The 14,085-nt window shown below is 42.1% G+C and overlaps 1 protein-coding gene across 2 annotated transcripts in view; it reads right to left on the bottom strand.

Annotated features, from left to right (window-relative positions):
• The window catches only part of LATS2 (large tumor suppressor kinase 2), a 49,544-nt gene extending 36,205 nt beyond the window's left edge, over positions 1-13,339 (bottom strand). The window contains exons 1-2 of one of the 2 annotated variants that reach the window (XM_074144908.1): positions 13,204-13,339; positions 8,248-8,827 (exon numbers count right to left, since the gene is read on the bottom strand). In XM_074144908.1, the coding sequence (XP_074001009.1) occupies positions 8,248-8,586 (339 nt within the window). In that variant the 5' untranslated portion in view covers positions 8,587-8,827; positions 13,204-13,339. Of the gene's footprint in view, positions 1-8,247; positions 8,828-13,203 lie in introns of those variants that run through there. The other variant, XM_074144916.1, reaches the window with a different exon arrangement.
• Between the last annotated feature and the right edge of the window lie 746 nt (positions 13,340-14,085).

Genomic DNA, 14,085 nt, shown 5'->3' with positions numbered 1-14,085 from the left:
CATGTTGACATGCTGTACACATGACATATAAGGCACAAATTAACACAAACATCTGTAGCTTTAAGCAAACAGTGTCTGTCCCTCCTTGATTTTACTAGTGCAAACTGCATTAGTTCCAGCATTACTTGATTGTCAAATATCTACTCTAGAGTAGCTATAACCATAGTGAGGCAGCTTGCAATCTAGCCGGAATTCATTCTTAAGTCAAATACAGGAAAATCCGGGCCTGCTCTGCTGTTCATTAAGATAAATTAAAAAAAAAAAAAAAAACACAACAACAAAACAAAACCCCAAAAACAAACCAACAAAAACCAAACGGCAATGGCGGGGAATTAATGAACAGTCCCACTAAATGAGAAAAACAGCAGCTGCCACCACCAGGAAAACTCAGCTTGATGGTCTCTTTCATGTCTCTCCTTGACTATTTAGATAGTCATACGCATACATGCATTTGCAGGTCACAGAGAAGCCAGTACCTACATAACAATTACTATACATACTGGAGCCTGGTTTATGGCAGGTTGGGGGGATAACAGAGACAACGCATTCTGTAGGACATTCTATAGGAGTCACCACCACCACAAGCAGCTGTTGAGCAGGATTTGAATGCTGTGCCCAAGGGAGCACCAAAAAGCTCAACAAAAGCTCAACTGTCTGCTCAACAGTGACATGATCAACCTCACAACCAAAAAGCACTTGTGCTGTGTTTTGTAGCACATGACCATTCACCTTCAGAGCAACAGCGGTGTGATCCTCAGTCCCTATCTCCTAGGCACAACCATGCTGGTCACTGTTTCTCCTTCTAACAGTGGTCTGGTAAGAATTCAGTCAGCATCTTGCTTACTTCCAGAAAACAGACACACAGTTGTAATACTGCCATGCTTTCAGAAAATGCAGTCACAGTAACTTCATTCTGCCCTTGGGCAAATGTGACAGTATCTGGCAATGATGTTTTACAAAAAAAATGGAAGAAAAAGCAGTTTAGTTCCTTTCAGTTTATCAGATTATATTATGCAATTCAATGCCTGGCTACACTCTCGTAATTTAAATTACTATAAACTCATGTACCTGGTGACAGTATTAGTATTTCTACACAGGCTACAGGTGAAATTACCCATTCTTTTTTCTTCCTGTGAACTTAGTTTCAGTTCTGCTGATCAACTAATTTCAAAATGTCTGCAAAATATTTTTTTCCTGTGTGTACAGCAAGAAAAAAAGTGAGGAAGAACGAAAGCCATTGTAACTTACTCTATTTATATTCTGCCATACTTTAGGAAAAAAAAAGGATTAAAAAAAATAAACAACAATCACTCCACACAAGTATGGCACATACGTGTATATGACATGAGAATTAGTCATGGACTTTTGTTTGCATTCTACTGATATTCAATTAGCAGCTTTAAAACAAGCTTTTATTTCGTTTAGCAATTATCAGAAAAGCATTTCCAGGCCAAATTAAACAAGTTCTAAATGCACATCTTGGGTTCTCTCTAAAGACTGTAGCAAGCAAAAGCCTTGCATCCAGTCCTTCTACTGAAATCTAAGCTTAAAAGTGTTATTCCATTTGAGAAAGAAAAAAACCCAACAAGACACAACCAAAAACCCACCCCACACCCTCCCCTTCCATGCAGAAATGCTATTTTTCAGTCTCAGCATAAAATCACATTGGTTCCTCTCAAATATAAGCTGAAAAGAACAGCAGAGATTTAGGCTGAGAACAACAAAAAAATGCAAAAGGAACAGTTACACCCTACTACTATTGTGATATCAACTTCCTGTTATAATAATGGCAATCTTCACTTTTGGTCACAAGGGCTTTTTTATTCAGAAACTGAAGTTAATGCTTATGCAGAATTTTTAGTGACTGTGATGAAGCCATTTCCTTTTTCATTAGAAAAAAATAAAATAATCCATAGCTCAACCTTCTCCTGGCAACTGAATTTTAATAAATACGATTTAAGTATCCAATGCAAGTTAATCCTGCACCCTGTTCCAGCAATATATAATTTTAGACTTTTATATTAACTCCCAAGCTTCTAGAATGATTATCTGACACGAGGAATAGGGAAGCATTAGTTTAACATAACTCAAGATTCACACTTATCTGCAATTGAAGTCTAGGACCTGATTCCTGTTCTGTCATTTCAAACATAATTCTACTACCAAGATGCAATTTATTCTATAGTTTGCCAAAGAAGAAAGGAGACTAACAAGAATACAGGGCAGCGTGTAAAACATACTGCAGTCTTGTTCAGTGTCATGTTACTGCCCAGCTGCCAAGAAGACACATCTTGTCATGTGAAGGAGCACATGCAATCACTTGCTACTGCCAAGGACTATTTCTACCACCGTGAAAAATACAAAGGAAAATACAAACCTTTTCTTTCTTCTGCAGGACCAGAGGATACTCTAAGCCCCACCCACAGAGAACAAATCCAAGAGCACCTTCCCAAATATACTGCAGGACCTGCATCATGACACAGAGGATATAAGTGTATTCACTAAGACAGCATCATCAAGAAGTGACGGCAACATAGGAAGACTGGAGACAAGAGAAACAGGATATCTCTTGGCAGGTATCGGCTCAGGAGCAGTCCTTGCCTCTTGCTTTCAGCCCCTGGAAAGCTATGATTCACTCTCTGAAGTAGCTAAAAACCAAAATTACTTAAGGGGCTAACATCAGGTGTGTTGGTGGGAAAAAACATTGCCTTACATGCCTTGATGGAAGAACACTGGATGATACTGGAAACTTCTCACAAATGAGAAAAAGGTTGAAACCAGAAAGGGAGGTTAGAGGAAAAAAAGTATAGGAAAAGGTCACGGAACAAGCTCTCACCACAGCTAGCAAATAGAAGAGAGCGCGAATAACTTACTGTCCCACAACTTACCTTCAAATGAGGGAGGCAAACGAACACACAAGAGACTGTTGGCCTGAATTATCTAATCTACTTCAGTTGCTAAAATAAAATCCTTCTCCTGCTTTCAGTAGTGAGTGCCCTCATTTGAAAGCGCCTTCTTTCTCCTTGTAACCCAAGAATGCTTATTTCCTCCTGGCCTGCAACATAGCTTGTAATGACTCCTGCCACCTTTGACATGTGTCCGACAGAATAACCTAGGCAATCTTGTAACAGCTCATTCTTCAGCCATCTTTAATTAACAAAACAATCTGGACCCAAACCACACAGATGATAACCAAGATGTTAGTCTCTGAAGTTTTGGTACATAGCTGGGCAGGCAGAACTCTTCACGGAGGTAAAACTTACCCAAAAGACAAAATTTTGTTATGGGACAGGCCAATGTTATGAAATTATTTCCCCCATTTGCTCAAGGCTGTTACAAAATTTGCTGCCCTTCACCTTGAAGGCAATCTGCCTTTTTATACTTGTCCTCTTAACAAATACATCACAACAGGTATTTTCCTACAACCAAAACTCCAGCCACGCATTGTTGGTTACCAAAACAAAACTTTGCATTGTATCTGCTTCCTCTCATCACTCCAACGATAGGGCCATACTGTGAACAAGCATGACTTAAAACTCTATACAGAAAACAAAAAAACCAAAATACTAATTCCGAAACATAAAAAGGACTTTGTGCCCAAGCTCTACTTGGCGTAGCAGAATTTCCCTCACTTAAAGTAAGTGCAAATATTTGTTCAAATCAAGATAGATACTGTATTCCCCATTCTCAAGCTTTCCCAAAATCAACTGGTAGTTCTCAAAACAGAGTAAAATCTTTGCCAAATGGGTTAAATAAAAAGGATGTCATCCATGACGAAAAAACCAAAAGAATCCTGGAATGCAAGAGGGAGAAATGAAAAAAACAAAATAAAACAAAATGAAACAAACCCCCCAAACCACCCCACTTCTACGAAGTGAATTCCACTAATTCAGTGTAACACAGATAACAAGATGGTCAGCTTGTTATTCTTAGACACATTACAGTACCCACAAACACCATTTCAGTTTCTTGAAAGACACTATAATTAGTGTCCAAAGGACAGATCTTCCCCTTCGGAATGTTCTGATACTGGCACAGGTGGGGTGTGCATGTTTTATTAGAGAGATACTTATAAAAGCCTCTGGAAAAAACGAAGCATAAGAACTTCCCCACTTCACATAGTCACATAGTTATTCAGTGTATAGTACATGATGCATTTTACTGTAGGTACACAGCTTGTAAAAAAACCTAATTTTTTTTTCTTAAAAATAGCTGCCCAAACAAACCATGTCTAGAAATCTTCACCCAGAAAAGGCACCCTTGATCAAAGAAAAGAAGTTTGCTTGCGGGGGGAAAAAAAGTGACAAGTGTGTAACATTCCACAGTTCGTCTAGAACTGCTGCAGCCCACTCTAAATTACAATGTCAGTGGCTGTTTATGCTCTAAGGAAGTACAGTAAGTACAGTACAGCCCATTCAGGTTGCTGGAATGTCACTGATCATATGCTCAATTGCATCTATTCATTAGAAAAATTCAATCCACAACAGCAGCTGCATTTACCACCACACCCCAAACGCCATCCAGTTGCCCCAGGTGATTCCAGCGGTTCGCCAGCCCGCAGGACAGACTCTCCACACTCTTGTCCCTCTGCAGGGACTGCAAGTTACAGTTCCAAGTCCAATGAGTTGTATGTACTAAAGAACAGCATATTAGGAGTGCTTTTGGCTTCAAGCTTTTGCAACAAGAAAGATCCGGCCTCTTGCAGTCATGTTCTACAAGTTTCAAAACAATTTATGCTGCACTAATTATTTTTGATTGAAACCTGCTAAATAATTACTGTTGAAAAGATGACTTAAGCAAACAACAGACAAGTTACTCCATTTGTTTGAGAAGAACTATGACTAATTATGTGTGTAATTTTGTTTTTGTTTTGTATCTCTTAAAAAAAAAGGAAGTGTGTAGTCCTGGCTTCTTTCAGGTCATCAGCAAAGTCCCTATTAAGTTTTGGGGGGCTGATTTCACTACAAAATCATAAGCTACACAATGGCCGAAAAGAAATCTTTGTGAAAGAACGTGGATCATTTAAAAGGACACTGGCAACTTCTTAATAAATTAAAAAAGTTTTACACGTAACACCTATGGTGACTGTACCTGAAAGACAAGAATTTTGTATTTACTACATGAATTACACAACGACCTTATAAACAATTCCTGTTTGTTTGGGTCTTTCATAGAGCAAGAATGAAATAATAAAATGTTATGATGTTTCCTTTTTATTTAATTAAACCAATTTCAATTTAATCTTAAACCTTAAGAGTCACTTAGGCAGAACAGGGAGCTACAAACCCTACCTTTATGTTACCTAATAGGCAACATCTCTTATAGTATGTAAAATGGTTGTCGTTAGAAGTCTTATCATGCTACAGATATGCTAGATGAATGAAGCTAATATAAACATGAGTATCCTTTCCCCAGCCCCTAAAATTTATACTACTTCCTCCTGAATTGTCACTGCTCCCCGCCATCCTTCCAAAAATCCTTATTGTGGCCTAACAGACTGAAGAAAAATTCCAATCCTTGTATGGTGTCCACCAGAACAGATTACCCACAAGGTTAAGACTACTTTCCAGTGTTCCATCTAGAAGACCAAAAAGCATCATCCCAAATCCGACTTGAAAATGGCATTCACACAAGATCAAACTGAATAGTGTTACAGCCATCTATTCATTCTTCACAACTTCCTAGAAAGCCCATGATTAGAGCTTGTTATGACAAATTGCCAACTACAGGACACTTGCAGCTGTTGAAGAGCTGATTAGTGTCCCATGAAGCAGGATCAGGAGATGTAAGATCTTGTACTCTGCAGGCTTGCTGCTAAAGTAGACCATTAACTATTCATGGACTGAAATCCTTAACCTCTAAACATTTGCTCCTGGCATTTGGGGGCAGGGGATGGGCTTCAATACCCATTTACCAACCTCACACTAACATTTGGTTCAGAGGTAAATAAAACCGTCCCCAAAGAAACTGAAGCTGACTTCACTTCTCTGTTGAATCAGAGATCTGCTAGCTGCCTACAGCACTACAGAAGATGCCCATGGAGTAGGCATTTAAAGGCTTTGATTCACAAGCAGGGACAGGACATCTTCGGATAGTTGATTTACTACACACCATGCTCTGAAACAGTTCAGCATTTGATTCAAAACAGCTCAGGCACCAGGAGGAAAGGAAGAATCTAGAGGTAGTAATCAAGTCTGTTACCCTACACCATGCCATCCCCAGAGCCAGATACCATTCACACCATGGAAAGAAGCTCCATTCATTCACAACCCTCCAAGACAGCCAACCTTCGTACGGCCTGGACGCACATTAGGAAACCCAGCATTTTCAGCCACAAGACTTCAGTTTTGGAACCCCTATCTGGACTCTAGCCAAATGTGATTCTGCTTATGCTTAGGTTTGAACGCCAAACACACCAAAGGGATAGGCCCAATAATGTTGTCTCCAGGCAACAAGTCACAGCTAGGGAGAAAAACTAAATGTGAGGATGGAAGGATCATGGACAGTGAAGGAAAAAAAAAAAAAAACCACCAACCAAAAATGTGCAGCCAAATTTAAGGAGGTAGCAAAAATCTCCACGAGAGTCAGCACTGGGGTCACTCTCAGTGCTCTATAAGAAGCAACACCATTGTATGAACATTGAAGTCAAAATAGTTAAAAATATTAAAAACTTTACATATATAGTGCATTACACTGCCTTTAATACCAAGACATTTTAACAGGTGCTCAGGTATTTCTGTTCTATACATTGGCTTAACATGTGTGTGCTGTAGTGTGCTCAAAGTACTCTCCAAGATTTCAGTCCAACAAGCCTGTTCTGCGTGTGAACGATTTGTCTGTGTAACCTACCAAATGCGCATTTCCAATCCAGAATCCAGCTGTGCTCATTTAACCTTGGCTCAAACGCACAGGGAGTGTTCTCATCCTAAACAGCTAGGGAAATTTAGAGGGTAGAGTTCTAAAAAACACTGTGTTTTCATGGCATGCTTAAGATCAGAGAAAATTCTTGGTTCTTCCAGTTAAGTAATTCAGTACAGCATCTTGGTTCACCAGACTAGGAAGTGTTTAGTTGTACTTCAGCACTTCTCATTGGATCCACAATCTACTCCAGCTCTGATCATCTCACACAGCATAAACTCTTTGGAATAGAACCACCACTAATTAATGTCTATATAGTTCCAAAGAAATGCAGACTGTTTATAATAATGCCTGATGCTAATTAGTGTTGTTATACAGATTCTGAATATGGTCTAGGAGGGTCAAGAGACTCACACTCTGCCATGAGTGACTGGAGGTTAAGTTTTGAAATCAAGGTAATGCCACTGAAAGCACTTTGGTTTTAAATCGCTCCAATTTATATCAAAAACTATAAATAGAAATGTTTTGACTTGTCAACAACTGCCATTCAATCACACAGGAAAAAAGTTCCTTCTACAACAGTCAGAATCTGAACCCCAAACAGCACTTCATCTCTAAAAAGCAAAATTTTGAACTATTCCTGGAGAGAGGTGGAAGTCAATACCAACACTGGAAGCACATGCAAGACAAATGCAGCTCAACACAGAAAGACCATGTTTTCACCAGGTGAATACCCTTTGAATTAAGAATACGTTCTAGTGTCAATCTTTGAATGATAAAAGCAAGCATCTCTGTGCCACGTCCCTTATCTGAGACAGGGCTACCACCTCTTGACAGAAGCAGAGAAGGGGAAGAAGAAAATGTGTGCACCCAACCACCACTGCTTGCTGAACATCCAGCCCGTTCTACCTGCTTCTGGCAAACAGCAAGTGAGCTTCTTCAAAGACCATATACTGTCTCTGTCATTTCTTCTACTTGCTTCTGACAGTGAACTGAGGTTAGATGTGCTAGACAAAATTTCACGCTATTAGGCTTGTTCTGCTATTGAGGGAAAAAAGGAAAAAGAAAAAAAAAAGGAGGAAAAAAAAAAAGAAGGAAAAAACCACCCCACAAGCTACCCTGTTCAGCCCTCTACATCAACTGGAGAAATCCTAATAGAATCCCAGAGGTTACCATGACCTTCTTTAACATGAATTAACCGCATACTAGGCACATCCCTCAACAGCAATTCCATCTACTCTGCCAGTCATACAGCAACACGACTGCCAGAAGAATCCATGCCTTTTGTCAATTGGCAAACTTGGTAACTTCCATCAAAATCTTTTCTTCAGTCTCGAGTATAAACGTCTTTTGAAGGCAGTGACAACCCCCCTCCAAACTCATACGTACCTGATCGCAACCCGCATTCACCAGTTCCTGGAGCATCTGCCTATTTACTTCAACAGCTGCTGTAGTGCTCGACTCATTAGCAAAAGGCAGCAAAGAATATCTAATTTCTCGCAGAGCTTTCTGATACGGTCCAAACTTAGGCGTTTGTCTCATCTGCTGCTGCCTTGCAGCATCCTTCCCTATTAAAATCTTAGGGTCCAGAGAAGTTTCACTGCCTGGTCCAATAGGTAGCCCCTGACCTGAAGATTTGGATGGTTGCTTTAAACCTTCTCGAATCTCCTGTAACCTTTGTCTGCTGTTTCCAGAATATGTAGTAGCAGGAAAAGTCTTTGGCCTCATTGTTAATCCAGTTTTCTTTAAGCATAAATACAGCTATATTCTTAGTTTTTTTAAATTACTTTATTTTGAAAAAGTGTCGCTTGATGGTATCAATTTCTTGTAAACATAATCCTTCGAAGAGAAAAAGAAAAGGCAAAATTCTTAAGAAATTTCTGCCAACGTTTTACTTCAGCTCACGATCTTCACATTTCCTACAGAAAACGAAAATCCTTGGAATCATCATTTTGCAGACTGACAGTGTCTGAAACAAAAGAAAATAGAAAGTACATGCAATTAAGTTGATATTGTAAATGCCTCTGAAGGGATAGCATGACAATTAATCAAGTGAAAGTGAATCAGTTTAACCTATTAAGCTGTCACAGCTGGATTCCCTTTAATGATTTTCACTTTATCTGCTTTCAAGAATAGGATTCCAAAAGGCTTTCTCAACACAACCAATAAATAATCCATTTTTCTTTAAGGTTGCATTTTCAAAATAAATGAAAATAAAACCCTTAGAAACTACAATGTTTAAGAATTTTACAGTACCTAACTGCAGCAAGTTTCCCACCCAATTGCATAACCAAATCCTGGACAAGCCTATCCTATTTCATAATTAGGGAAGAGTATGCTCATGAAATGTTTTTCCCCCACTTAAGATTTTGTTTGTTTTACACTAGCTGAGCTCAGTTTCAGAAGTTTATGAAAAAGATTTATAATGGAAATATTGATGACTCTAATCATAGCAACTTCTAGTATTTCAGTAACAAAGTGAATAACAGAAACATAAGATATTTTGCCTTTCCATGTGAATATCTTAGCAAAGTCTGAAGGTAAGAATTATCCCCAGAAATGGAAGGAGGAGGATGGGGAAAAGAAAAAAAAGAAAAAAAAAAAAAAGAGGAGGGGATATATGGTATTTCATTAGCTGTGCCTTATAGGGAGTAAAGAGAAAAGGGGGTAGATGGAGCTACTCAGTAACAGCAGGAGACGCAGAACCAGCTCAGTTAGCATCTCAACACAGAAAAAAGAAAAGGCTTTGAGACAGCTTTATGCATCTCTTCCGACATGCAGCAGAGAACTATGCGGCACAGCTGAGCTACTGTGCAACTTGTGATCTCCGTGTAGTATGAAGTTGCAACAAGAATACTACCTTAACTAAGTCTTTGTGGCACCACCATAACAGAAATATTAAATAATGGTGCATTTGGAAGAGGATTAAAAAAAATAGCTTAATCAGAAATGCCAACTCGCTATTGATGCGGTTCATGCAAGTTTGCTTCTGCTGCTATTAGCTGATATTAGCACTTGCAAAATGGCTCCTGAATGGTGCTCAAGCCCCTTTGTTGGGAAGGTTAGGATTGTGTTCAGCTGTTTTCAAACCACAAATACAGAAGATGGTAACATGCTGTATGTTCCTCTTGATCACTCAGAAGTCGACTGGATTTGTTGGGGTTTTGTTTGTTTGTTTGTTTGGGGTTTTTTGTCAGTTTTGTTTTTTTTTTTTTTTTTTTAAAGGCTTCATAGCACATTTATCATTGGAAGAGTTTCTCCAGAAAGTATTGTTCTTTATTTTCACATGCTCATACTAAAACTCAACTCATTCCAACAACTCTTCCTGTGACAGCTATATTGCTTCCCAAAAAAATAACCATTTCCATACATTTACCATCACGTCTCACTGCTAATAAAACAGCTTACTACTCTGAAGGCCAAGAGAATCGGGACACATACACCTCTGAAGCCCACCACCACTTCCTCATTAGTACAGAGTCCACATCAAGATTTCCTCTACAACCAAGGACTGAAATGCAGCAATGAAGTCAGACCTTGGACTCTTTTATGACTGTTCACCAGTTTGAAACGCGGGAGCACATGTTAATTGAGATTAATCCATGTCAACCTCTTTTGCTAAGATTTAAATCCTCAGTTAACTAAAAGATACCTATAATATATTCGAGGTCTTGAGTTCCTCCACTCGGTACTCTCTAAGGATATCCTACAACCCTAACTCATACAGGACTAAGAGTGACATAAACACCCACGTGCGCATTGGATAGGGTTTGTCACTTGTTTTAAGGGAACTGTGAAAGCTGTTCATCTAGATTTTGATACTTCCAAACAAGAAATCAGCTATTAGTCAATAACAGACCAAGTTTTCATTGTTCTCAGTGAAGACAAAAGCAACTGTATCTCAAGAACAAAATTTTTTCTACTTAGACAAAATACAGCAAAAGATAATACACAGCCTTGTTAAAAAGAACACAATAGTATTGCAGCCTTTTTAGGATTACATCATAACTAGCCAGTGCTTAAAAGATACAGAGCAATTAATTGGACTATAACTGTCTGTCTTTTCCTGACAGCAGCAGGCACCATATGGCTGAGTTCAGGAATCTGGGTTGTTCTTCCTTTTCAGTCCGTGTTCCAATCCTTAGGCCTGGGAGATGCTGGAAGTGCTTGCAAACACCCCCCACCTTTTTGCAGGAAAGGATTGCTTTCCCACTTACACACATGCTTCACATAAAGAACTTTTGTGACCTTTAGCCTAAGCTCGAACCTATGCTAGGTCAAGCCAGCTGGCAACTTCCTCAGCTTACATTTACAACACTGCTAAACGAGAAAGAAATGTTGATCATTTAGACAATATGAATGAGAGCAGCAACAACAGTAAGTAGTGGAGCTAACTGCAAACGTATTTTGCAGAAGGGTTTTTTTAACTACATATGTAAAATAAACCAAGAAATCGGAACATTAAATATTGCAGATGATTTACAAAAACAGACAAGCTGCCTGCTTTTTAAAATCTTCTTGTGATTTGCATTTTTAGCAAAAAATAAAAAGGGTTGTGTGCTTTAAAAGATATGTAGTGTGTCTAATTCTATTTATGCCTTTCTGACTGTACATCTGGATTTGGATAACTCCAAATCCTTTTAATCTGCACCTTGCCTACAGCATGAATGTATCAATAGCCTTCCTGCCACCACAAGAAATGATTTTTCAGAATTATTTATGAGCTGCAAGCCATTCCGACTAAACAATCCTAAGCTTTTTTTCCAAAATGTTATACGTTCTGCACTAACTAGAAGCTTGTCCGTTATCCTGAAGACATTTCAAATAAGTGCAGCATTACTTTAATTGCATCAAGTTAGAACAATTTTTGAGTAACTGATTATTTTTCTTCATTTGATAAGTACCAGTAATTGCTGTTCTGGCAGCAACCAACCAGCCACACTGAAATGATATGCTGATGCCTGTCATCCCAGCAGCACTACATATTCACTCTCCTGTTTCTTCATTCACCAACAGGCTGCATGTGCTAGTGGCTCTGTGGAGCTGGGACACAGGCAAGAAATTAAAGATCAGTTACATTTCAAGAGCTAAGTCCCAAACCCTGAGCTGGTGAGCTGTTTCCCCTGTCTACAACTGTGCAGGCACTGTGGTGAGCTGAACTAGCGATCACTGCATAAGGATGGAAGGAGTAAAGTGTTAAGAAACAGCTACAGCTGCCTTCCCTCCCTCAATTTATAGGTATTGCATTGGTTTTTTTTGGATCACAAATTCATGGAAGCAGGGACTGTTCATTTTGTACTAGAGGTCTAAGATTGCTGGAGGGATAGGGGTTGGGATGGAGTGTTTTGGGAGTTTATTATATAAACCACGCTTCCCTCTGTAAGTGAGCACACTGTGAAAGTGAAAAGAACCGAAGACTTTCCCCCAAATCATTCCTACTCTCCTTCCTCCTGATAACAAAACTCTCCAAAAGTAACTCTGTGCCCGCATCCCACTGCCAGCCATAGGCACTGGCCCAATCCAGCGCTGTGGGAAACAGCTCACCTTCCCCATCCACGGAAGACCAGCAGTAATTGACCGCAGAGCCTGTACACTCCAAGTAACCTTTTTTTGCGTCATTTGCGCCAGTGCTTTTGCCGGGGAAGGGGGTATTTCAACACCCACACCACTCACGAGGCAGGAGAGAGGGTGGCGAAGTGCTGAATTTTGGCAGTGACCTTCAACTGACTGGGAACAGCAGGGCCGCTGCCAGATGGGACCTGGCCGGCTCTGGATGCCCCCCGCTCGGCTCCCCTCGGCCCTCGCCTCCAGAGACAACCCCCCGCCCCGGCGGGGTCCGGCCCAGGCTCGTCGCTTCCAACCCTTGTGTGCCGGCCGGGAGCACCCGCGGGGAATGCGGGGACTCCCACTCCTTCTCCCCCAGCCCCAAACCCACTCCTTTGGCAGGCAGAAAGCTCCCAAAATAAACTCCGGCCATTTACCAGCAGCTCCGACCTGCTGGGGCACCCCACGGAGCCGGTCCCCACGGCGGGGGGGGGAAAGGGGGGGTGGCGGGGAGGGAAGCCGCGCTGCCCAGCCGAGGGCAGAGGCCTCAGGCGGGCGGGACACCCCCCCCCCGCCCCGTCCCGGGCTGGGCTGTCACACGGGTGTCCGGAAAATGTCGGAGGGTGCGGGCAAGACGCCGAGGCTGTCCCGGGGAGGGGGGACACACACGGGACGCTCACTCCCTACCCTCCTTCGCGCTCCCCCCGCACTTCGCCACACGACTTTTCCCCTCAGAGAACATCGGGGCGGGGGGGGGGAGAGAAGCGTGGCGCCCCCTACCCGCCCCCCCTTTTCGCTCACCTCCTCGGGGCGCCCAGCGCCGCCGACTCGCCTCCCCGTCACGGAACGACTCAAGGGCGGCGGCGGCGACCCGGACGTGGCGGGCCGGTCTCCATCTTTTCCCCCCCTTCTTCGGCCGTCCCCGGGCGCCGAGTGTGGCGGGGCGCAGTCGGGACATTCGCTACATTGTTGGCATTCCAGTCGGCGTCACGTGACCCCCGCGGCGCCCGCGTCATTCCACTCCCCCTCCGCCCCTCCCGGCGCATACCAGCGGTGGGCGGGGCTTCTGGGGCGACAGGGCGGGAAGGGCCGTTAGCGGTCGTCGCACCCGGAGAGGACCGGAGGGGGCGACGACGACTAAGCCCCGGTCCCCTCAGGGTGCCCTTCCTTAGGTTTACAGGCAGCTTGTGACACTCTGTCCCCACCGTAACCCCCCCACCTCACAACACAGTCACCCCTTGCTGGGTTTTGGGGAGAGGGGTGGCTGACATGGTGAGGGGAATGGCGTTGCCTCTGCTTGCTGAGGTGAAGAGGGCTGAGGTAGGCGGCTTGGAGGTGCCTGCCCTCCTGCCCAACACCCCAAACCCATTTTCAGTGTGAGTTTTGTGGTGATAATCTTTTATTCCTCCACACTGAACAACAACACACAAAGTGGCAGGGCTATCAATGCCTATTTGGGCTTTTTTTGGTTACCTTTTTTTTTTTTTTTTGAGGGGGTTTACTTATTTTTCATGTATTTTATCGTGTCAAGGGGGCTATGAGGTGCCGGAGGAGGGCAGCCAGGGAATTCACATCTGGAACAAAAATGCAGACCCAAGCTGCAAAGGATTTTTGGATGCAAAGCTTGCGTTTGACCTCATTATGCATGGAGCTGCCTGGATCTGAGCCTGTTTTTCATGAAAG

This window comes from Numenius arquata, chromosome 1 (assembly GCF_964106895.1).
Source record: "Numenius arquata chromosome 1, bNumArq3.hap1.1, whole genome shotgun sequence".
NCBI lineage: Eukaryota > Metazoa > Chordata > Aves > Charadriiformes > Scolopacidae > Numenius > Numenius arquata.
The sequence above is the reverse complement of the archived record's forward strand: the minus strand, read 5'-3'. Positions and strand labels throughout refer to the sequence as shown.